The 24,319-nt window shown below is 42.9% G+C and overlaps 1 protein-coding gene across 1 annotated transcript in view; it reads left to right on the top strand.

Moving 5' to 3' along the window:
- The window catches only part of CCDC138 (coiled-coil domain containing 138), a 278,286-nt gene that overhangs the window by 17,603 nt on the left and 236,364 nt on the right, over positions 1 to 24,319 (top strand). The window contains exons 2-4 of the mRNA XM_086934286.1: positions 10,661 to 10,724; positions 17,497 to 17,629; positions 21,840 to 22,000. Of these exons, the coding sequence (XP_086790412.1) occupies positions 10,661 to 10,724; positions 17,497 to 17,629; positions 21,840 to 22,000 (358 nt within the window). The remainder of the gene's footprint in view (positions 1 to 10,660; positions 10,725 to 17,496; positions 17,630 to 21,839; positions 22,001 to 24,319) is intronic.

The raw sequence follows: 24,319 nt of genomic DNA, 5'->3' as shown, positions 1-24,319 counted from the left end.
AGGTCCGTGGGTGCGTTGTGGTGTGGCTTGGTGGCATTCTGGGAGTCGGCCGGTGTTGAGTGCGATGAGGGTGGCGGCGGAGTACGTCAGGCGGGTAGGTCGGGGTCTTCGTGGACCAGGGGTCCTGGCGCTGGTCGCGATCCGGTCGCGGACGGGCGCAGACGGGCTTACCTTTGGCGCGCCTTCGGCGCACAATCGGCGCACCCGCTGCGCGTGACCGCTGCGCGTACGCACGGTCTCCATATAAGGCGAAGTACGCGGGTGGGCGGAGCAGCTGGGAGGCGGGAGCGGGGAGGGTACAGAAGAGAAAAAGGGGCGGGGTAATCGGCGGTGGCGAGAAGCGGGGAGGGAGAGCGGAGGGCGTCGAGGTAGGCGGGCAAACAGGAAGGAAAACGTCAGCAAAACACCACAAATTTACAAGGAAACAAGGACTCCACTGCCTCCTCCCAGTAACATGCGGTACAAAAGGGGGTGGTGATGGACGGAGCATCTGAATCAATCAAACACTCACACCCAGTCAAAAGATCTGGGTTTAATCCATCACCGTTCTTTAGCCCACTCTGCCACCCCAGTTCAGACATGGCTATATGCAAATCAGTCTGACCGTGTGCCTCATGGGAACAGTCTAGCCCGAACTGCCAAGCCATGTCTTCCCTGGACCGGAAACAAGCTTCCGAGGACCGGTTTCTGGCATTCCAGCCGTCTTCAGCCCGGCTTGCTTGAATCCAGTGACAAAGTGAGCAAGGGACTCACGTCTGAGTATACCCTGCCACACTTATGGTGGCCAAAAGCTGTAGAAAAGGGGGTGGTGGTCGACGGATCTTTTGACTGGGTGTGAGTGTTTGATTGATTCAGATGCTCCGTCCATCACAACCCCCTTTTGTACCGCTTTTGGCCGCCATAAGTGTGGCAGGGTATGCTCAGACGTGAGTCCCTTGCTCACTTTGCCACTGGATTCAAGCAAGCCGGGCTGAAGACGGCTGGAATGCCAGAAACCGGTCCTCGGAAGCTTGTTTCCGGTCCAGGGAAGACATGGCTTGGCAGTTCGGACTGGACTGTTCCCATGAGGCACAGGGTCAGCCTGATTTGAATATAGCCATGTCTGAACTGGGGTGGCAGAGTGGGCTAAAGAACGGTGATGGATTAAACCCAGATCTTTTGACTGGGTGTGAGTGTTTGATTGATTCAGATGCTCCGTCCATCACCACCCCCTTTTGTACCTCTTTTGGCCGCCATAAGTGTGGCAGGGTATGCTCAGACATGAGTCCCTTGCTCACTTTGCCACTGGATTCAAGCAAGCCGGGCTGAAGACGGCTGGAATGCCAGAAACCGGTCCTCGGAAGCTTGTTTCCGGTCCAGGGAAGACATGGCTTGGCAGTTCGGGCTGGACTGTTCCCATGAGGCACAGGGTCAGACTGATTTGCATATAGCCATGTCTGAACTGGGGTGGCAGAGCGGGCTAAAGAACGGTGATGGATTAAACCCCGATGTTTTGACTGGTGTGAGTGTTTGATTGATTCAGATGCTCCGTCCATCACCACCCCCTTTTGTACCTCCTCCCAGTAACATGGCAGGTGCAAAGAAGACAAATAAGTCCTTGCTGTCCCACAAAAAATCAGCAGGGCGTTCCGCACAGCGGAAGCAAGCGTGCTTTTGTAACACCATAGTTTGGGCTCCGCCTCCTCTTCCCAGTAAAGTACCAGGTGAAAAGTGGGCAACAAAGTACTTACTGGATCACAAACAGTCAAAAAAAAATAAGGAATCTACCCACATAACTACAGATGGCCTGGGCAAAAGTAAAGACCTAAAAGTACAAAATGGCCAGAAATGGGGCCAAATGCCAGAAAAACCCAGATCATTAAGGCACAAATAGGTGTACAGTTTCCTATCGGATTGTGACTTATTTACAGGAAACATAATTAAAGATACTTCCAAGATGCCAACCATCAGTAATTCAAGCAACGCTTGTGTATATTTAAGAAAACCAAAATGTATAGTGTAATCAATGATTTACAATTAAAAAAAAACAATCAGCAGGGTGTCCTTGCAGATCAATGTTTGTAGACTAGACGTTTTCATCTCTTCCAACTACTAGTGGTATATGTTGGTCATGGCAACACTGAAGATACCTCCTTAGTTATATTCTTAAATTACATTTTTTAGAAGGGCAAATGTATTAGTCAAGAAATTTGCAAAATATGAAGAATAATCCTAGATTTAAAATACCACTGATTTAATGTCACGTCTTTCAGTTGTCAAAAGAGAATACAGAAACATAATTCGGCTTTTTTTAAGTCTTCAAATTTAGTCTGACAGAAGAGGAACCTCCACCAATGCATTGTGAGTGTTTTGATGTGAGCAAATATTGACATGTATATGAACCATTGTTTCAAAGCTGTGCAAGTCGCTAGCCACAAGACTAACTTGATTTGATATTTTAACCACTGCCAAGGTCACTACGGAGAATGGATGCTGCTTAAATCAGCTTTTTTGTGATTTAGAGCTGCACAAGGTGAGATGGAGGAGGGATTCCAGACTAGCAGTTAAAGTTTGGTGGTGGACAGCCTATAACAGTGGTGATTTAACTTTCATAAACATTTCACAGCTGAGTTCATGCACTTCTAAAGCTGCAGTCTGAACACCCCTCCCCAGCCACGTGTACTCTGGCCATCCAAATTTCTCTTGCTCCAATAAAACGCACATTCCTACCCACTGAAGAGTCTGCAGCAGTGAGTCCTAAAGGCACTAGTTAACAGTGCCCAGGGTCAACCCTGGGCACAGGCCACAGATCGGGCTCTTTTAATCCAATTGTTGACCACTGTTGATAATACGTTCAGGAAAAACCAGGTATATTTTCCCTCCGACAAAGGATTGCAGAAGGAGGAAGCAGTAGCGGGAACTTTCTACCAGACACACCAAGTCGAAAACAACACAAGATGATCACTTTTTGATTTCCCCTTTTGCTCTAATGTTCTCCCAAAACACGGATAATCCAAATAAATTCACATTTCTCAAGGCCTCCAGCGTTCATATATCCTAGCACAAGGTCCACCTGATCCCAATACTCCAGTTTCAAATCAAGAATATCTGAATCAATCAGCGCTCATGAGATTGCGGGCAGATGTTCAACATTGGAAGGCCTTGGCTTTGTCTCTCCTTTGTAGAGCTGCCCTCTTCAAAATGATGGCCCTGCCCCATTTTTTGTATGCTCTTCACAAAAAACCTTATCCTGTCCCGTTATCCTACTTACAGGCAGTTAATAGCAAAACCTGTACCCTTCTCTGGGGTCGGGCCCTCCTCAAATAGCCCTTCAGAAACTTACAAGGGTTTGTTCTGATGGTGGGATCACTCTCCCCGTTATAAGCAAGTATTATTGGGCGGCATAACTTAATGCTATTAATCATTGGCTCCATCTCCCAGAAGATGAGCCGGCATACAGAATGCATAGGGACAACATGCGACCTGGGGGTTATCTTAGAGCCATTTATGGAGGACCACAGACTGCACCCTTCCCCACCGCTAGCGTGACTACACTAGCCCTTTGGCACACAGCTTTACACGCCATGGGTTGGAAAGACAAGATTATACAGGCCACTCCCTTATGGGATGCGTCGAAATTGGGCACCCTGGCTACACAGTGAGGCTTTGATAAATGGCACTTAATTGGCCTGTCCTGCGTGGGTGACCTTTGGAGGCAGGGGGGGATATACTTCCATTTATAGAGCTGTAGTGAGATTACCAATTGGCACCCACTAAGGGCCTACCACTATTTGCTAATCTCGCATGCTCTACAAAGGGTGGTCCCAAGGAGGGAGGCCCAGGGCGTCTCTGAATCCTCCCCATTTGAGGACAGACTGCTGGATGAGTCTATGCGGAAAAAGGCGCTCTCGCTTATTTATAGTAAATTGCTGAATGACTCCCATGATTCTTTGACCCATTTGCGAGAGAGTTGTGCTTGAGATCTGGAGGTTGTGGAAGACAACAAATGGACTATGGCTCTAGCATCCCCTAGGAAGGTGGCCATACGGTCACAATTTCATTAAGTGCAACAAAAAATCGTCCACCAAAGTTATTACGCTTGAACACTGGTTAAAATGGGTAAGGCAGACAACGCAATGTATCCTAGAAAATGTGGACAGGAGGACACGTTTTTCCACACAATTTGAAGTTGCCCAGTGCATCAGCAACACTGTGAGGGGGTGCTTGCTTGTCTTAATAGTGTTTGTGGAAGAGACTTGGGATTGTCAGCAAAATGATGCCTGCTATCATTATGGGCTGAAACCGACTTAATCTGTATGGCCAGAGTTTGGCATACATTGGGTTTGATGGGACCTAAGCGGAACATAGCTCGTATGTGGAGGTCCGAACTGAGCCCGACCTTTAGAAACTCGAAGAAGGACATGGATTGGTGCATGCAGGCCGAAAGGGTGGTTTATGAAGGACGGGGTTGTTGGAGTGAATGGACTAAAGTGGAATGCATCTCGGTGAGAACTATGTACGCCTATTGTGGTTACAGATCATCATGCTTTATATCAATGTTCCTCTGGACCTCGCTGCTGATCTGTGTATTGTTGTTCGAACTACTGAGAGTCAAAGTATTACCAAACTGTTTCGAATTCATCAGCATAGGTCTGTATTTTTACATTACGATTTGGACTGTTTAATGTCACTGCAATTCTCTTTGTTCTATTTTTCAATATACAGAAATAATAATAAAAAAAATCTGAATCATAATAATAGTAATTCAGAAGATAGGAATCATGAGAACACCTTACAGCAGTTGGCTTCAATTACGCAGAATCAGAATTGTCCCAGTAGTGCAGGCAATCCTGTGCTTCATACAAAATTTGATAAGGGGAAAAGGCAATGCTCAATGCAGCTTATTGGTTTATGCTCAAATGATAAAATGTGAGCATCCCGCCCAGAAACAAAATGCAAACAAACCATATAACTATGAGCAGTAGTACCCATATACTACCAAGGAACAAACCCTCGTACTCTACTGTGCACAGCAAAAATGCATTCAACTCCGTGTATATCTGATTTAATTACTCCAATAGTTCCCAGCTTAAATTCCCCATCAATGACAAAGACTTCGAGCCAATCAGTAATTTTTTCTAGCACCAAGTAAGAGCAATTCAAAGGACACCACACTGGTTAGATGGGCTACCCCGGAAATAGCTGCAAGAGAACTAAAAGAAAAGCACCACTTTGACTAATGGAGAATAAACATATCTTCTTTTGGTCACCAGCAATATCCCTATTTAGTGGAAAAAGCACTAGCTGTTATGCCGTCAAGAGTTAAACCTCAGGTTTACTCAATCTTTAGAGTAGCAATTGGTAAAACAGCTACTAAACCTGACCATGAGCAAAGTGAAAATATAGCAATAAAATGTCTAGCAAAATCCCTAGGAACTCACAGTGACTAGAAGGCTCTCATCTGCCCTGCCTAACCATTTAAAACCATGAACATTATCAACCAGCAATTTCAATCATAAGCCTAAAGGGAACCAAAAATGTGTTCATGGAATATCGCAGGGCCTAAATTGAAAAAAATAGCAAGTAATCCACCTTCAGGGTCGAAAAATAATGAACTAGTAGCACTATAGCAAACCTGGCCAATGACCCCTGTACCGTTCTCAGGCTATTCGCATTCTTGTTTCCCAGCAACTAAACTACAAAAATAAGGAAGACCAAACGGTGGTCTAGAAGTGTATGGATCTCTATCTCTCTGTGTCAAAGTTGAACCTCAGCCAGAAATAGATCATGGGATTCAAGTACTACTATTTAAGAACAGGGAGAAGCCAGGTAATACAGCCTATCAATGTATACATTCACCCGGATTGAACAGCTAAAAGAGACCTAACGATAAAACTACTGACGCTCATACAAGAATGTATGAACCGAACTCCAACACCCGCGATCCTCTTAACTGGTGACTTTAATATGAACTTATTTCATACACCTGAAGAGGACGATCTTCTTCCAGCCCAAAGTGCGCAAGGGATATTACCTCACAACCTCCATCGAACAAGAAACACTGGAACGAAAAAGGTGAGCATCCAGTAATCGAACTGGAATACACAGGGATGAGGGCGTTGAATGACAGAATGCTTGATGACATGCCACCGCACATTACGCACTGAGGAACAAACTCACAATCCATCATCGATTATACCCTTACTTGACTTAATATACTTCCTTTGCAAAAAAAATTCTAAATCGATACAACTATTAAGAGGGATCATTTTCCCCAAATAATGGAATTTTTTCAAGCTGTATCAAAACATTCGTTTGATATAAAAAAAATAGGCTCCCTGTATACAGTGAATTTTAAGCTAAAACATGTACAGATGTAACAATAAAGCAGACCACAAGAGCAGAATATTAATATGTGATTGGGAGACAAACTACAATAATCTGTTACCATTGTGGGATGTATTCTGTTTAAAATCAATCACACTATAAAATAAAGACAAAATAGGCACTAATAATAAGCAGCACGAAGATCAAATCCAAGGCTGGAAGAAAGTCCCACCTGCCTGTAGACAAGCAAAATAGAAATTAAACCAAGTATTATACGCCTAAATGAAACTCCCATCCTCCACACGCCACAACCAAAAAACAGTATAAGAAGTAGCTGTGGAAGGACAGGAGACTCCAAATAGACTCTTTTGGGCCAAGCTGCCTCACAATAGTAAACAAAATAATTCAACAAACCTTTTGGAAACAATAAATGCAACATGTGCTATACTGATTTGTAAAGGTGTCTGTGATTTGCGTATCATGTGGGGAGCCCAATACAAAGTGCAAAGTATCTCTGATCTGCAAGTTAGGGCTGAGGCAGTGGCAACAGCTGAACCAAAATCCCCATCATTAAGACTAAATCTACATTTCCTGAGATCAGCAGTAGGCAACCAGTGTCTGCTTACCAGAGTAGGTAATGGAGAAATATCCTTCCATTCAGTGGATGTATTTTTAATCACGTTTTGAAATAGGCAATGCAGTAAGTGTTGATCAAGTTATATTGCAGGATCATACATTTGATGTAAATTCAGTGTCAGTTTATCAGACATCTTCAACCTGACACTTTTCACAGAGTGAGAATATTTTCTTGATGTTTCACTGAAATCCAGGGGTTCCATGGTAATGCATGGTATACTGATATTAATTCTCTTATGTTCTTGTTTTCTTCTGGTAAGTGGTGTTGTGGAACCCCTTTATGTCTCAATATGTGGCTGGCATGTCTGCATTTTGTGGAATGCTTGTGTAGTGTTCAGTTTGTGTACAGTTGCGTATTGGTATGAATCAGAGTTCTGATGGAAGCGTAATGATAGTCGTCCAGGCCCATGTCTATGCTGTTTTTGGACACATGTGAAGTGTTCTGTAAAGTGCTGATCTACCCTTGCTACAATGTAATCAGTGAGGACCTTGCAGTCGCAGTTTGAAAGAACACATAAGCATCCATTTAATTTATAATCGGACATTGACTAAGGAAGAGTTCGTTAATCGCCCCTTCACATGTGACAAGGGCAGAGGATAGGATTTTGCAGCATTGGTATCCCTTCACAAACTCAGCTATGGTTTTAGTGTCCTCTGCATAATATCTGTATAACCAAACCAGCTGCTCCACTGCAGAAGATGATGTGGTAGTACTGTGAACATCAAGTGTCCACAGTCTTGACATATAACAGGAGCATTACATGCAGATCTCCGGAGTAGGTACAGTGACCCATGGAGCTCTTTTGCTGTAATCTGAACCTGTGACTTGCATATTAAATACCACACTTTTTTAATTCATCAATTTATTTAGAAGATGTTTTTTTATAATCATTAATACAATTAAACACTTTATTTTACATAATGGGGAAAAATGAGAAATGATGGAATATGGTTAAAATAGACTGGAACAGATATTTCAATTCTTAAAATATCAGTTATAACATTCCAGTTGTGTTTCCAAGCTTTGAGAAAACAATTGTCTTGCTTCTGAATGGACAAGTAACTGTTTAAATGAACAAGATTATTTAACTTGGACACACCTTTTATTTTTTTGGTTGACTTTAAGACTTCCAGTGACAGCTACGCTCTTTGCTATCCGAAAAGTCTTCAATATGCAGTTTTTATTCAAATACTTATGTTTGGAGACTACCGATATCAATGATCACTCTCAGTATGTTGAAGACGTCATATATTCATGAACAGTATGGTAAATATTTACATAGAACATCTTGAATATAGTTTTGAAAAATATAATACTGTTATTGTTAGTTCAACTTTTGAAATTACCATGGCAATGTATTTAAAAAAATTGTGATACTGTTTCAAATTCAATTTGCTTGAGTTTTTATTTGTACTGTATGGTAAACATACACTGAATGTCATGTTCCAGTAATTAATGACGTCACATGTTATAGATTTCCGAAGCCCCAAAAGGAAGCTGTAATACTTTTGGAGAAAAGTAAAACTGTCTAGTGTCTCTCGGCCCACCCAGTGAGGGGTGTGTTAAGAGTAAGGCAAACCCGTGAGGGACTCTCTAATCAACAGGTGAAATGCAGAGCCCTGTTCTAAACTGAAGACAAACTAGTATTTGTATTTTACCCCCCAAAATATCTATTAGAACATTGTAATGTTGGTATCTGAAGACATTTGAAGAGGCTTTGCCAATAATGGCTGGTACGAACTTGCTCCAAAATTCCAATTCTTATCTTTCTGTTTCTTCCTCTTTATTTTAGAATATTTTTGCCCCATGGGTAGAATGTTCTATTGGATTATGGTCATCGTGCTTGGGCTATACTGATTGTAAAATAAAGCATGTCTCCTTTGTTATAGGCCCTTGACCTCTGCTTAAGTTTGTAACTCAAGTATGGGCCTTTAGTAACTGTTGCAGCAGGCTTTAATACTTCATTATAAACTATTCTCCTACAAATAATATTATTGAGAATTATTGACAATATTATTAGTAACTAGGCCTCAAACAATCATACAAAAGTTACTAGACCTGCTGGTTTAGTGACTTAAATATTGTACTTGACCTAACTGTAATGCTCTTGACCAATTAACTGGTTTCTAATAAAGTGACCCTAGGCAAGCATTTTAATTCACTGAGCCACCATTTCCTTCCTTATCACAAATTATAGCACTGTCCAATATGTTTGTTCCGCATGTCTGCTGTACTAAAAACTCTATTGTTTGATTTGATAGACTGAAGTTTTGCTCGATATATAATGCAAATCTAGCCGCATATAGGATACACATGAGCCCTTACTAGCCTCTTAGTTCATTAACAACATTGTCACCAAGACAGGGGCAGGAATGTTTCTCAAATTATGTTTAAAAACTGAAACTTTTAATAAATATGTAACTAAAGCCTAAAGTGGTAGCAGGTTGTCCTTTGCAATCAGCACATTTTTCATTAAAATAGCCACATAATTTGCAAGTGACATGGTTTTACCGATAAAACTATATAGTGTACACACAATGTTTTGAAATCGAGTTTCTGCACATATTTGTCATTTGCACATCACCAAGTAAAGTGTTCTGATTTATTTTGCCTTTATTTCAATCTTTGATAGCATCACACTCTGAATTACAAAAAACATTTGCTTTCGTAATTCCTGATATACGTTGAAATATTTGTACTATTTTTTTACAAGCTATTTAAATGTGGTGTGTTAGAAAGAAAACCTGACAACCTACAGCTTTCACAGTTATTGTCAGACAACTCACTTTACAATATCCTCTAACTGCAGTAAGAGAAAGAAAGGTAAGCACCATTTTCCAGGACAAGATAAGCAGCAATAAGTAAAAAGACAAACTTACATTTGGCCTCTGTCCTTGAACAGACAACAAATGTGTCAAGTTAAAAAACATGATTTTAAGGCATCTGTATTGCTCATTCACGTTCTTGAATGAACAGAACACCTGTCCAGGTCAGGTTCACTCGCCAGAACGAACCAGTAGCTCCTAAAAATAGCTCGACCTGATCAAATCTGACTCGCTATAGGGAGTGGGTGGGTAAATATTTTGAGGCCTAGTAACAGCTAACAAATATAAATAAAAGAGTAATACACTGTGATAATTTTTTATCACACCTCCCTAACCAATTAGTCTAATCTCTTACCTATGTTATAACTGGCTGAATTTCAGCATAATTTGTATTGGAATAGCTATCCTGAGTCTGGTATACCTTTATTCCAGAAGGACTGAGGACTGAGATTCAGATCTCGGCACCTGCTCAGAATTCAGCCCATTAGCCATGCCCCATCCCCGTTATGGGTACATTTTGTACCTCTTTATTATGAAGATGGATCTGCTCATGCTTGACTTTTTTAGATGTACCCTTGTTGACGTGAGCTAAGGAAAATGACAGAAACAAAGTGACATTTGAGCATACATAATTTTAAAGCTGAGAGATCTCTGTTCTGCATAGTCCACCTTTGTATTACCAGGTCTCTATTCTAGGCCCTAAACTACTGTCTTGCCCTTCAGTACAAAAACAATACTCAAGTTAAAATGCAGCAAGGCCCATACCACATGTAACATCACATTTATGTTTATTAAAAAAAAAAGTTAACACGTCGTGATGATCGATAATCATCCGAGTAAGTGTTTGCGTATTAGAAAACGTATTGCTAATATGTTTTTCTTTTTCTCCTAGGATAATTGTCTTTCAGATGAACTGCTGATCAAAGCAAAGCGAGGAAGATCAAAGTCACAAATTGGTAAGGTCAAACAGAGTTAGTTTAAATATTGGGTTAAATGAGTGGTTACTAAATAGGAAACCAGTGATTGCCTCTTCATTAAACTTTGGATTTTTCATTGGCCGGTTGCTGGATTCTTGCATATCAGTAGTTGGATATTAGAATGTATATGTTGAATGTGGAAAAAAGGTGACATTGTGCTACTGAAATTACAGATCCTTGCAAAGAGTGCCATGTCAATGAAGTGCCAAGACTGAAAGTCCCTTACAGCAAACTCCCACAAAATGTTTTGATCAAAATGTTGACTACCACTGTAATGTTGCTGAAACAACATCCGCAAAAATAACAGTTGATGGACAGAATGCAGAACAATGTCATACATTCACCCCAGTACAGAGATCTGGGCCTAAATCCATCGTTTTTTTGCAGACATGGCCATATGCAAATCAGCCTTGACCCTGTGCCTCATGGGAACAGTCCAGCCCAAACTGCCAAGCCATGTCTTTCCTGGACCGGAATCAAGCATCCTAGGACCGTTTTCTGGCTATCAGCTGTCTTCAGCCAGGATAGCTTGACTCCAGTGGTGTGGAGAGCATGGGACTCACGTCTGAGCATACCCATCCAACTCGGGGTGACAAATGCAAAAATAACAGTTGATGGACAGAATGCAGAACAATGTCACACATTCACCCCAGTACAGAGATCTGGGCCTAAATCCATTGTTTTTTTGCACTCCACACCACCCCAGTTCAGACAAGGCCATATGCAAATCAGCCTTGACCCTGTGCCTCATGGGAATAGTCCAGCCCGAACTGCCAAGCCATGTCTTTCCTGGACCGGAATCAAGCATCCTAGGACCGTTTTCTGGCTATCAGCCGTCTTCAGCCAGGATAGCTTGACTCCAGTGGTGTGGAGAGCATGGGACTCACGTCTGAGCATACCCATCCCACTCGGGGTGACAAATGTAAAAATAACAGTTGATGGACAGAATGCAGAACAATGTCATACATTCACCCCAGTACAGAGATCTGGGCCTAAATCCATTGTTTTTTTGCCCCAAGAATATTAATTTTAATCCCTTCACAAGCATCAGTGCTCATGACTATTCTCTGAGAGTGATTATATGTGTCATAAAATACTTTATTAAAGGTAAATCATTTTGTATTTAAGCTGAAAAACTATTATACCCTATACAGGGGCCCTATGCTTCTTCTCCTCCTTTTCTTTTTCCCCAAGAAGAGAGGGCCTCCTTTTCTTTTATTTGTTGCAAAGGCAGAGGGGAGCAGACATTCTCTAAAAGGCGGCAGAAAAACTCTCTTAACAACAGAATGACTTGTACTTTCATTGTTTCTTTATTCTGGTGTAGAACAAGAATATTGGCGATGCCTTCGATTCATCTGTTTGGATTTTTCTGCTTGGAGGGCAAATGGTGTATAGCTCTCAACTAAAATGTAAGGCATCTCCATAGGATGAACTGTAGTGACAAAGATTTCTGGGAATTATAGATAGAGAAAACCTTTTAAGAGAGAAAGCCACACCTACTGTGCCGGTGTTAGGCTAGAATGTAGTGTGGACGTTAAGTTTTTAAGAGCTGCTCTAAAGTCTAGACATTCTAGAGGTGAATAAATATGTTGGAGATTGTTTCTGTACAATATAAGCTACAAGCTGAAACGGAAGAATTTATAGGTTTTAAAAGGGTCTTTCTTTGTTCTAATTGTGTTCAACAACTAAAGTGCCTGGGGTTTTTATAATGTATTGGGTTATTTAATTGGTGGGGGAAGTGACTAATGTATACATTGACAATTTGCGAATTTTGCACATGGTGTTATGCCCTCAATAAGTGATCATGTTGCTGATGTTTTATTTCCATTTTAATGTTGTCTCTTTTATGGCTGCGACCAATGCCGAATAAAGATTATCTATCTATAAGTCCGCATTACCTAAAAGGAGATAATAAGAGTATGACGGGAAACTTATGGAGTCTCCCAGGGCCTTGATGAAGCCTTTTTAGGTTTCGCCTCGTCGAAAGCTGCGCACCACGCAGCTTTTCGGCGCAGGCGAAATCTAATGTTAGAACAGTGTGGCCTTCGTTCCGCCTCTCTCTTCCATTGGCTAGCTCCATAAATGGAGGTTAGCCATTGGAAGAGAGAACTGTCCGTAATTTCCCGAGGCGATTGGTGGGCGTTCCGCCGATTCTTTCCCTCTCGGCAACGTCATGAAGACTGTGGGCGTGTACTTTTTTTTTTCTTTTTTTACACCATGTTTGTGTTCATTGTTCGCTTTGTTCCCTGTCCCGCTGGCTGTTTCCTGACCACCCTCCCGCAGTCCGTGTGCCCGCCCCCCCTCCCGCTGTCCGTGTGCCCGCCCCCCCCACTGTCCGTGTGCCCGTTAACCCGCCCCCTTCCCGCTGTCGCCGTGTGCCCGTTAACCCGCCCCCTTCCGCTGTCCGTGTGCCCGCCCCCCCTCCCGGTGTCCGTGTGCCCCCCCCCCCCCTCCCGGTGTCCGTGTGCCCCCCCCCCACTGTCCGTGTGCCCGCTAACCCGCCCCCTTCCCGCTGTCCGCCGTGTGCCCTTTAACCCGCCCCCCTCCCGCTGTCCGTGTGCACGCCCCCCTCCCGCTGTCCGTGAGCCCTATAGTACAAGATAAAATACATGCATAACAAAGCCGTCCCCCCTCCCGCTGTCTGTGTGCACGTTCTTCTTGTTTGTAGAGTGAGTAAACAGATTAATTTACTTCTGTAATTTACCAGCCTTAACAATTCTTACCTAACGCGTTCCTTAAGTAATGCCTATCCAAGAAATCGGAGAAAGGAGGAGCGAGTCAGCATTTGACAGTGGTACTCTACAAATGCGCGTGGATCGGAGAGGGCCCCTGCCTCTCGGATCCCGTCGGGCCGAAGCCCAATTTCATGGCCAGCTGCACCTTCCATTACTGCCTGAGAACCTGATCTCGCGTCCCCGCGCCGCGCTGACGGACAGGCCGCCAGTGCCAGTCAAGAGGCAGCCGAGAATTACAGGCTTTGCCTTGAGCCTGAACAGTTTGCCGTCTGTGCGGGGGTAATGTTCCTGCAACCAATTCCTCGCAGCGCCAAGCGGTAATTAAATCGAGCGCGCTTTCTCCCCAGCCGCCCGGCGGGATCCGGCGCAGCTGGAATAAGCATCTTTTCGCTGCATAGGGTGGTTGGGGATGTGGCGCTACAGCCTGTAAACCCCACCAGCGCTTTTATCAATACCTGTAGCCTACAGGTATTGATAAAAGCGCTGGTGGGGTTTAAATAGATCCTGCGCGCCGCTTCACTAATTAGGTCTGCTCTAGAGACAGCCAGCCTCGTGTTTTCAAAATTATGAATAATAAAACTGCACACAGTGCAGGTGCACCCCGGATCCGGCAGCTATTGTTGAGCTTGATCAAGACTGGAAATATGCTGAGTCTGTCCTGGTGTAATTTGTTGACACCCAGACTCGTTCAACAGCGCCTGTAGCCGTCTGCCTGAGGGGCCTCTGTTATTTTGACTTCCAGCTGCACCCAAAGCAGAGGCTTGATTTAAAGGACCTTGGCCCCTCTTTAGTTCAAGTGTCCTCCTGAGTGGGTGCTACCTGGAGCCTAGCGCCTAGATGTAGAGATGGGTGAGCCAGCAAATTAACAGCGAGAGAGGAGCAGAACCAAGCGAGCCAGGCCTTAAAATATATGGCATGTAAACCATGCAACAAAAAACGTGCTAGAAACTAATAAGGTGTCTTTATTAATATATATATATATATATATATATATATATATATATATATATATATATATATATATATATATATATTTTAATTCTCGTAAGTTTCGCCGTAGTATATCAGATAATATAACTGCGTTTTTAGAAATATTTCTTCATTTTTAAGTGATTTTTTAAAGATGAACTGAGAAACATGCCTGCTCTTACAAGCTATAACCAAATACAACCGTGCTATCCCTCCGGGTCTCACAGGCTCTTGAAATAGCAGTGAAATCACTCCAGTCCTTACAGGCTCTCACTACAGACAGCAGAGCTACCGTCTCTGCTCTTACAGGCTCTCTCGCTGTGGAGAACAAACACTAGCCCTCCAGATCATACAGCAGTCAAAGCGCACCGACTCTTACAGGATTCCACCATCGCTAACAGCTCTGTCCTTTCTGCTCGTACAGGCTATCTCACCGTAGGCAACAGTGTTAGCTCTCCAGATCTTACAGGCTATGTGTGTGTGTGTGTGTGTGTGGCTATGTGTGTGTGTGTGGCTCTGTGTGTGGGGGGGGGCTCTGTGTGGGTGTGTGGGGCGGCTCTGTGTGTGTGTGGGGCGGCTCTGTGTGTGTGTGGGGGGCTCTGTGTGGGGGGCTCTCTGTGGGTGTGTGTGTGTGGCATTTGCGAGAGATTAAGCTATTGGCATTGTAAATGACAATGCCATTTATTTATCTGTTTTCAAAACCAACACATAAATAAAAATGTTGTCATTTATAATGCCAATAGCTCTAACTTTTGCAAAGGCGAAACTGTTGCATTGTAAATGCTTGTTGAAGGTGAAACCAGTTGGTTGCGCTTGTACGAACTGACACAATAAAGAAAGATTCGACTTCAACCTTGAAGGCTCAAGATTTGCTTTTGCCCTAAAACTCTCCTTAAGACTGTTGCCTCTTTGCTTACGTTTATATCATCGTTATGTATTTTCTATAAGCAGCAGGCCATTGAGGTGTGCTTAGATTCTGTTAGAAACTATTGTGACTTTCCAGGCAGTGCGACTTTAAATCCCTTGGCTGCTTTGTAATTTGTGTTTGATTTCCGGGAATTGGTTGGTAAAATTGCTATAATCATTTGTCCCTAGATCTTTGATCTGTTGAGCTATAGCTTGTTGTTTCAGTTTGTTTATCAGGAATCTAGAATTCGACCACTGTTTATTAATTTTGTCAAGCGCATGTTCTTTCTGTGTAAAAATAAGTCTTACAAAATGCTCCTCCTTGAGTAGTCTCTTGGGACTATGAGGCATCAGGATGCCTTTTGTAGATCTTGAGGCTCAGCAGGAGAGGCCTGAGGGCAAAGGATGTGGCCTAACGGCTAGAGCGGTCGACCTTGAAGCTGGGGAACTGGGTTTAAGTAACGACAGGGATGCTCAACATCCTGTGATTCGGGGCAAATCACTTAATCTCCCTGTGCCTAACAAAATGAATGTGTCCCACTGTAATGCAACTGGTGCTCATGTAAAGCGCTCTGATACCTTCAGGGCGAGTTCGCACTATATAAACGCCCCCCCCCCCCCCCCCCCCCCCCCCCTAAAAAAAAAACCTCTTTCGGGCATTAGCTTTGCTTCATTTGCTGCCCTCTCCTTCAACCTTCTGTTACACCATATTCTGCGATTGTCAAAGGCCACTCATATTAGCATCTGCAGCCATGACAGCTCTGATCCTGCCCTTTATATTCTGCCTTTTTATAGTTCCCTTCTGCCTGTCTTTCTTCTCCCTATCTTATAAAATGGTGCACCATACACTCAGGTATTGCCATCGGAATGTCAAATCAGTAGGGTCTGGTGGTGTACCAAATTGCTCTCTACTAAGACCCTCTTCACCAGATTTACTTATGCACGTGTCTCAGTTTACAGCTCTAGTACTACTTCTGCCTTTCAGTAAGTTTCCATTCGTTTCTCAACTCTCCACACCTATGATGCCAAAAGCAGACAGAAGATGACCCCTGTCACATGTGACCCTGCAGTAACTTAACGGGCAGTGGATGCTATAGTGCTTGGACGCTCTGAGTTCTTCAAAGTAGGAAGTCAGGTGAATATCAGTAGATTTCACATGTCTGCGTTTCTCACTTGCAGGACTCGGCACTAGCTAAATCACTGAATCTACCTCTAGGGTGGCACAGCTCCTACTTGTGCACACTCCAACCAACAATGGGGAGCTAAAAACCCTTCTAAACACCAGGAAAAGACTCTGAGGTGCCCAACACAGCCTGTACCAGGCCAAATCAGCCACCTTATTTTGGGCAAACAATTTCGGAGGTCCAAACCACAACACAGATTGACTCTGGGTGAAATGGAAAACTTTGAGGTTCTCTGTTCTAAGCTGAGGAGTCATTGACAATTCTCGTCCAACAGGATGCACATATTTCTAACAAAAGCGCCAGAGGGTGTAATATGTGGTCCACCACTATTCATTTTCAAGGATAACTACCTTGTTTGTGCAAGAGTTTCGTTTAAAAACTGTTTTGCTGCATCCATCCATTAATGGCTATGATACTGCCTAGACTTCTGATGAACCCAGGCGTCGAATTCAAACACAGTGTCTGACTTGCACAGCCAAAGGCTGCACTTACATATTTAAAAGGATGGATGGGCAGAGGTACTCCAATGAATCCACCATGAAATGGTGTATCAAGTGAAGGTCTAATTTCAAATTCATTAAAGTGCATTATCTTTGTGAATGCTAATCCTCCAGGTGAACCTTTAGTTGTAACAGGGCAGGTTATTTTTTACACTGTGTTCTATCTTTACTGAGTATTCTGTGTGCAACCTGAGAATATTGTAACACGCAAAAAGCTGCCCATCTATGATTTAGTATGCTATTTGCTTGTTTGCAATTGTAGTGTTTTGTTGGGTTTAGAATGTCTAACTCTCACTAAAGTAGTGTCAGTGCTTTATAGCACCATTCAGGTTATGATATCCTAATGTCAACACTTCATTAGGAATAGTAAACGCTAAAAAAAATGCAATGTCAGTTATTCTTTTAGTGTTTTGTGCGTTCTTTTCTAAATTGAATCCCTCTAAAACCTACGTTGTAGCTGGAGTTCACAAATTGACGGACATCTCTTCTCTGTGGCTGCAGTCTTCAGAATCCATTCCTGTGCACCCTGATCGGAAATCTTACAGCAAAGCTCTTCTAGAATTGTTTGAGCTAGTGAAAAATGTTGATAGGTAAGCAATGTGCTTTTTGAATGTTTGTCTAGAGATAAACAGTAAAGAGGCTGTGTAGAGTAAAGGAGGCAGTGTAAATGGCTGTCAATGTCTGAATGTTTGACTTTAATTGTGGTGCTACAACAGAATAAAACCCCTTTTCATAGAGTTGAAATTGTTGAATTCGTTTGATTGATGATTTCTCAGAAGATCCCCCTAAATCAGTCCCCTCTCCTGGCTTACCACATTCACCCATGCACAGGTTCAGTGAAAGAGTAGCCTTCAGATATAGCTAAATTGTAACAGTCTGCAAAGACAGAGATAGATCCGGAGCAAAAGAAGATTGAAACCGAATGAGGATAAGTGTGAGCAAGAGGTAGAAAAAACAGGGAATATTAGAAGAGAAACAGAGAAACATGACGACGGACGAGACCAAGAGAGAGGAATAGAGACAAGTGACAGAAATTAAGAGATAATTTGAAAAAAGGGCAACCCAATAATCCCCTGCGAGCTTGGGTATCAAGTATGATAAAGGTAAATGGCCAACAAGGGATTAATTTATAATGAAAAGTATTTGGGAACGATATGAATAAAATATCTGTCTGAAAAGTGACAGTTGAAACAAAATCAGTAATTGAAACTTGCATTCAATTGCTGTAGAAATTATTACTATGGATCAGGCTTACACAATAATTGAATTGAAAGCAAATCTTTGTATTTAATATATATAATTAAGCAAATCTTGGTATTTGATATATACATATATACAATTAAGTGGTACAAATCACATAATTCCCAAAAAACATTAACCTTATTAAACCAGATCAAAGTCTATGTCATCATGGCAAAATCGGAGGTTAATGTATGTAGAGTTCACTCTAATTGAAGTCAATGTCTTTACTCCATGAAGAATTTAAAAATTAATAAGTGAAGATCCAGTAAATTCATATGAGAAGAGTTGGACTTGGTGTCAACGTTTCGGTCTCTATTGACTTAGTCCGTGAGACCATCCTCAGGACCACCACAATTAACTGGAAATATCAAGATGACCCCGCATTAAATAATATAGTAATGATAGCCTTCAGATTAAATGACATTGTCTATGCTATCTATACCTCGAGTTAATCATATGTGAATTTAGAGAACCCCCATAGGATATTGGGAAAACAATTTCCGAACCAAGGCTCCAATCATTAAATCGATTGGATGCAGGTAGTTTCTTGAACATAGTAACATTCCTACTGTTTATTTTCCCAGTATCCTATGGTGGTTCTCTAAGTTCACATTTGATTAACTCACGGATTTTGGTGTATAGCATCATGGTCTGTCCCATATTAGGATTCAAGGCTTTGATTGCCTCCTTCATCTCCTATTCAGCTACTGGCTTCTGTAGGCCCTGTCTCTGGAACCCCAAGAGGGTAACCATTTGTAAAATGACAAAGTGCGCTGCACAGATCGCCATTTTGGGACTGATATAATACACCCTTTAACAACATTCCTTGAATGCTTTCAGCTTCCCCTGTTTGCATTTAACTAATGTCGCTCAGTTGTATCTAAGTTCTGTGATAAAAGTTCTGCTGTATTCACCACCTACTTGTCAGTAAACTGCCTTTTCTGTCCCCCCCGCTTTCATAACATTTCTGCGTTAATCTAACCATGTTCAGTTGTGGAGTTTTGTAAAATATCTATTTGCGCTAGGGATAAAATTGTTCTGAAATCTCCTTGTCCTGTTTCTTTTGGAGCCGTGCAGTGAGATAAGAAATTATGACCGTGTTCTCATGATGTCTAGGCTCAGATAATAGCCACTCTGTTTATATCAGGGCTCCTATTCCCTAAGGGTTTAGAATTTAGCAAGGCTCTATTTTGCCGACTTTCTACATGCATAGTCTGGCGAATATACATGTATATATTTGCCCGTGAGAAAAATATGCTGACCAATTACAAATTAAGTTGTTATTTATTTCTCACCCTGTCTCCACCCATTTTCAGTAGACTCCTTAGTGTCGGTTTTCCTCTGGTGAGGCTGCCATGTTAGTACAACCTCTTATCCTTGCAGACACCGTCTCTTTTTACTTTGCCTACCAAATGCGGCCTCTGTTCTGAGGTTTACCATGACCTTTCACTCATGCGTCTCATAACTGGATGTTTAGGTCCTTAAACTTAGTCCCATCTCTCCTGCAATCCTATGCTCGGTAGCTGTTTAAGGGTACGGCTGACACCATGTTATGTCCAGAGCAAAAGCTGCTGATCAGAGTCTCAATGGTAAATTACAAACACCTGGTAAATGTAATAATAATAATAATAATAATAATATGAAATTTATAATGCGCTCAGCTTACCCGGGGGCATCCCGGCGCAACAGACCAGAAAGGAGAGACACAGCTAAACACTACTGTGGAAACAGGTAGGTCTTAAGAAGTTTCCTAAATGGTAGGATCTTGGGCTCTGAGCGAATCTTGAGGGGCAAAGAGTTCCAAAGAGACCCACAGGTTTCCAATTATTAAATTAAATTAAATTATTAAATTATTAAATTAAATTAAATTATTAAATGTACCCACAGATTTCCAATTATTTCTGAAACTTAAGGAATCGTGAAAAGGAGCACCATGGTTCAGGTTCCTACAAAGTTGCCATCTTGGCCAGAGGTCTTGTTTTTGGTATTTTTTGAAGCACACTTCAAGCTCCAAGGTACAGCAAAGCACTTAACAGAGGATGATTTTACTGTAGCTGGAACTTCTCAACAACACTTTAGCTCCCTTGCTACTTTCCTGGGACTGCAAAGAAACATGCACAAGAATAGAAGAAAGAAAACTCAGTAGCACATTGGTTCATTCATTGATGATGCAAGAGATCCAACTTCGACTAGGTGTGGAACCCAGTAGGTCTTTCTTTGCAAAATTAAAAAGGAGATGCAGTGGCCTAAACTGGATCTTGCTTAAAGTGTTGCCAGTTTAGATAGACAACAATATTCTGTTAGTGGAAACCACATTAGAAAGCCTGCAGCCAATGGCGGTAGATCGAGCCAATGATCAGTCTGACATGTTGACAAGAATTAAAATGTAGCTCACTTTTCCTCGTTGAGGTGCTACATTCATTTAAAGGGGAAGCGATGGATGGGATGTTGATGGGGATGGGATATCCAAGGAGCAGATGCTCTAGACCCAACTTAAGTCTGGCTCTTGTTGCACACCCTGTTGAGGGACTTTTGGATTTTAATACCATCAAGGGAGTGCAGGTGCAAGTTGTGCTATTGTGGTGTCTTTGTACAGGTAAAAATGACATCTTAAGAGTGTTTTTCTTACCCTTTATATTGTTTCACAGATGGCTATGTGGGCAAGTTGATAGAAATAGCCAGGACATGCTGTATTGATTCTGAGGCGATCATGATGTAAGACTTGCAAGTGTACTATTGTTAGAGCTCAATAACAGTCCCCTCCTTAGGATCACCTACAAGAGAATGGCCATTTAACGATAGCTGCTCAGAAAAATATGTAAATCTCTGTAATGTAGAGTCAGTTTGGAATTTATTTATCCAGTCCATGCCAAAGTCGCAGAAATTTCAATAGGAAGCATGTTTTAAAGTCTCACTGTTTCCTTACCATGATACATTTTTGGGCAACCATATCTACGTCAATTCTTAAACTCTATCCATCATACATTGCACATTGGCATTTTCAAATTGCCACATCTTTAAAAAGAAGAGTATTCCCAAATAATTTTGCCACTTCAAGACAATTTTGTCTGTTTGTTATTTAGGGTACTACGTGTTAATAGGCATTATTTTCAGGGTCAATTTTGTTTAGTCTTATCCAGACTGATGGGAGGCTGTGTGTTCTTGCCACTGGGGCTACATGATAAGAAGCTATTGAGAAAGCTGGCATATTGCAGTGTCTGGCCTTGTGTCAGAGCAGTGTGCCATGATGAGATTGTTTTGAATCTTTACTGAGAAGTGGACAGTATCTTTGGAAGTTGATGGCTTGAAGGGGGGTTACCTAACAGGACGGTGGGTGGTGAGTGGTGTGTTAATTAGTAACATGGATCTACCTTCGAGTCCTTAAAATTTGGATGACTTGAACTGTTCCTACACCTCCCCTCATCACCCCTAGAACTATATAGCCTTGGGAGTTGTAAACCAGATCATTAAAAAAAAATTACAAAATGTTTGTTAAGTTACACATTATTTGCCTTAGTTGCTATGTAAGTCTGGTATTACGAGCATTATATTTTTCAGCATTGGAAAGGATGCGAGTCATCAAGATTCCATTCATCGAACATCAGGAAATGAAGTGCTTCATACCGACCATGATGATGATTATGATGATGACGAGGAAGATGATGACCTTAACTCAGTCAAAGCTCAGGATTCCATTACACATATCTATACAGAAACTGGTACGGAAACAGTCAGTAAAATACTAACATGTTTACACTGCAAACATTTGAATTTTTTTTCTCTATTTATATTTCCTATTTATATTTGTACAAATGCTGATTGCACGGTTTTGTAATAGAAGATTATTATTTTGACTGTTTATTTTGAATAATTTAAGAGCTTGTTCAGATGGCTGAGCATACCGTTTGCCCTGCAAGGGCACTGATTCAGTGGCGTCACTAGGGGGGTGCGGGGTGCAGGGTGCAGAACGCACCGGGTGACACCAGCACATGGGGTGACACCAATCAGGTTACGCTGTGTTGGCTGCTGGCCAAACTTTGCAGCCTCGCCTCTGCCATTAAATGGGCCCTCCAGTCCTTTCAGTATTACCTTCCGGGTCGCTTCAATCTGGACTTCCTCTCTCGCGCTCCGGGGGACTCTTGGCCTGATCGGCCAAGCCTGGTAGGGGAGTACTGTAAGGAAAAGCCCTTGGGGAGCTTGTGGCAAGAGTCCCGGGGGCACCAAGGAGTCCTGCTTCCTGGTCTCTTCTTCTGTTGCCGGTTTAATACTTCCGGTGCAAGGGGGAGGAGGGACTTTATATTCCGATGGCCCGAAACTGCGTAGGGGAACTCTGATGCAAGGAGGTGAAAGCAGGAGAGCAGAGGAGGACATTACGAAGGAGGACGCGGTAGCGGACGCTACGGAGGAGAAACCGGTGGGAGAACAAATAGCGCGACCAGAGGCCGGCGGATCCAGAAGGGACACCCTGACCAAGGACGTGGACGAATGGGAGGTCTGAAGGAGCCAGGATGACCACCGGGAAGGCGTGCCGGACGAGGCGGCCTTGGCTCTGTGTCACAAAGGAGGTCCATGGGTTAAGTTGTGAGGGGGTGACACCATGAGTTACCCGCACTGGGTGATACCAACCCTAGTGACGCCACTGCACTGATTGGTATAGTAGATTTGGCCATAAGGCCTTTCTGTGCTACCCACTTGCAGTGGGAGTACTTTCTGAAGAGGGCAGTTCATCTTTAGCAGGTTGGTGTGGCTCAGTGCAGATGAAGGAATTCATGTGCGTGTGTACCTTGCCCAAAAATTAGAAGACACTTTGGAGATTCGTCCTCACTAACCTCAATGAGTGACCTTGGAGACAGCACCCCATCCCATGGGTCATGTGTAACTTGCCCCCTTTCAGTGCAGACTGGGGGTGTTCCTTTAGGCATGAAGGTGTGGTAGGTGCCCCACTGTTAGAATGTGTGCTTAGGCCCTGTGGCAAAGTCTACTCTTCTCTTTACAAGACACAATGCACTGAGGCTCCTCTCTGGCTCATGTCCTGGTCATTGTCCCCAGCAACTTACCAGTAGGCATCAGCAATTTAACTACCTTCTCTTCAAACCTGATAACACAAGATGGTAATAAAGTGTATGAATAACCTACGAATAGTCAGCAAGGACTAGGAATAGAGACGACAAATAGGCTTTGTTAAAGTAATATAAGACCCTTCAAATGTCTTGGGGTGTGAAGTAACAGTTTTGCAAAAGACAGCTCTATTGCTATTTTTTTTATTTTTTAAACCTTTATTTATAAAAGCACAGTACACAGCGTCTGCCTACAACCCAGCGGGGCCGGCCGCTATGACACATACGGAGGGACATAAGGAGAAATTAGAAGACAGTACGCCGTTAAAGCAATCTCTTGAGCATACACTGTCATGTGGAACATAGCACCATACCTAATAGGATAAGAAAGGTTTAATTTTATGATTTTGTCAAGAAGAACAACTACACACAAACACATGGTATCATACTGGCAAGGGTCGTAGAAGGGGGGGGGAAAGGGGGGCTATAACAAACAATTAGAGATACGCAGCTGGTGAGGGGGGGCGAGCACGAAGGCGAAAAAAGCAAAGAGAAACCGGAAATCAAGAAACGGAACGTCTATCATGGGGAAGAGGGGAGAGGAGCCTCATAGTCAAGTGGGGGGGAGCAGATATCTCCGCGGTACGAATTCCACTGAGCCCAGACCCTGGACCACTTCCTGGGACGCCCACGTGCCTCATACACCGTTTTTTATCGAAACATGCACCAGTCCATGTTCTCCTTCCAGGCACTTAGCGATGGTGGTCTAGGGGAGCCTCAGAGCTGAGCTATATCTCTCTTCGCGACCATATTGCCCAAGGTGACCCAGAGCGTCTGAGCAGCATTGCAATCCGAAGGCTCCCACACATTAAGCAGGCAACGTCGTGCTTCGGGAAGGAGGGGGATTCTGGTAACACGACCCATAACATCATGTACTCTAGACCAAAAGGCCGAAACCATCGGGCATTCCCACAAAACATG

This window comes from Lissotriton vulgaris, chromosome 8 (genome assembly GCF_964263255.1).
Source record: "Lissotriton vulgaris chromosome 8, aLisVul1.2, whole genome shotgun sequence".
NCBI lineage: Eukaryota > Metazoa > Chordata > Amphibia > Caudata > Salamandridae > Lissotriton > Lissotriton vulgaris.
Note: the sequence above shows the minus strand (reverse complement) of the source record. Positions and strands in the feature narration are given on the sequence as shown.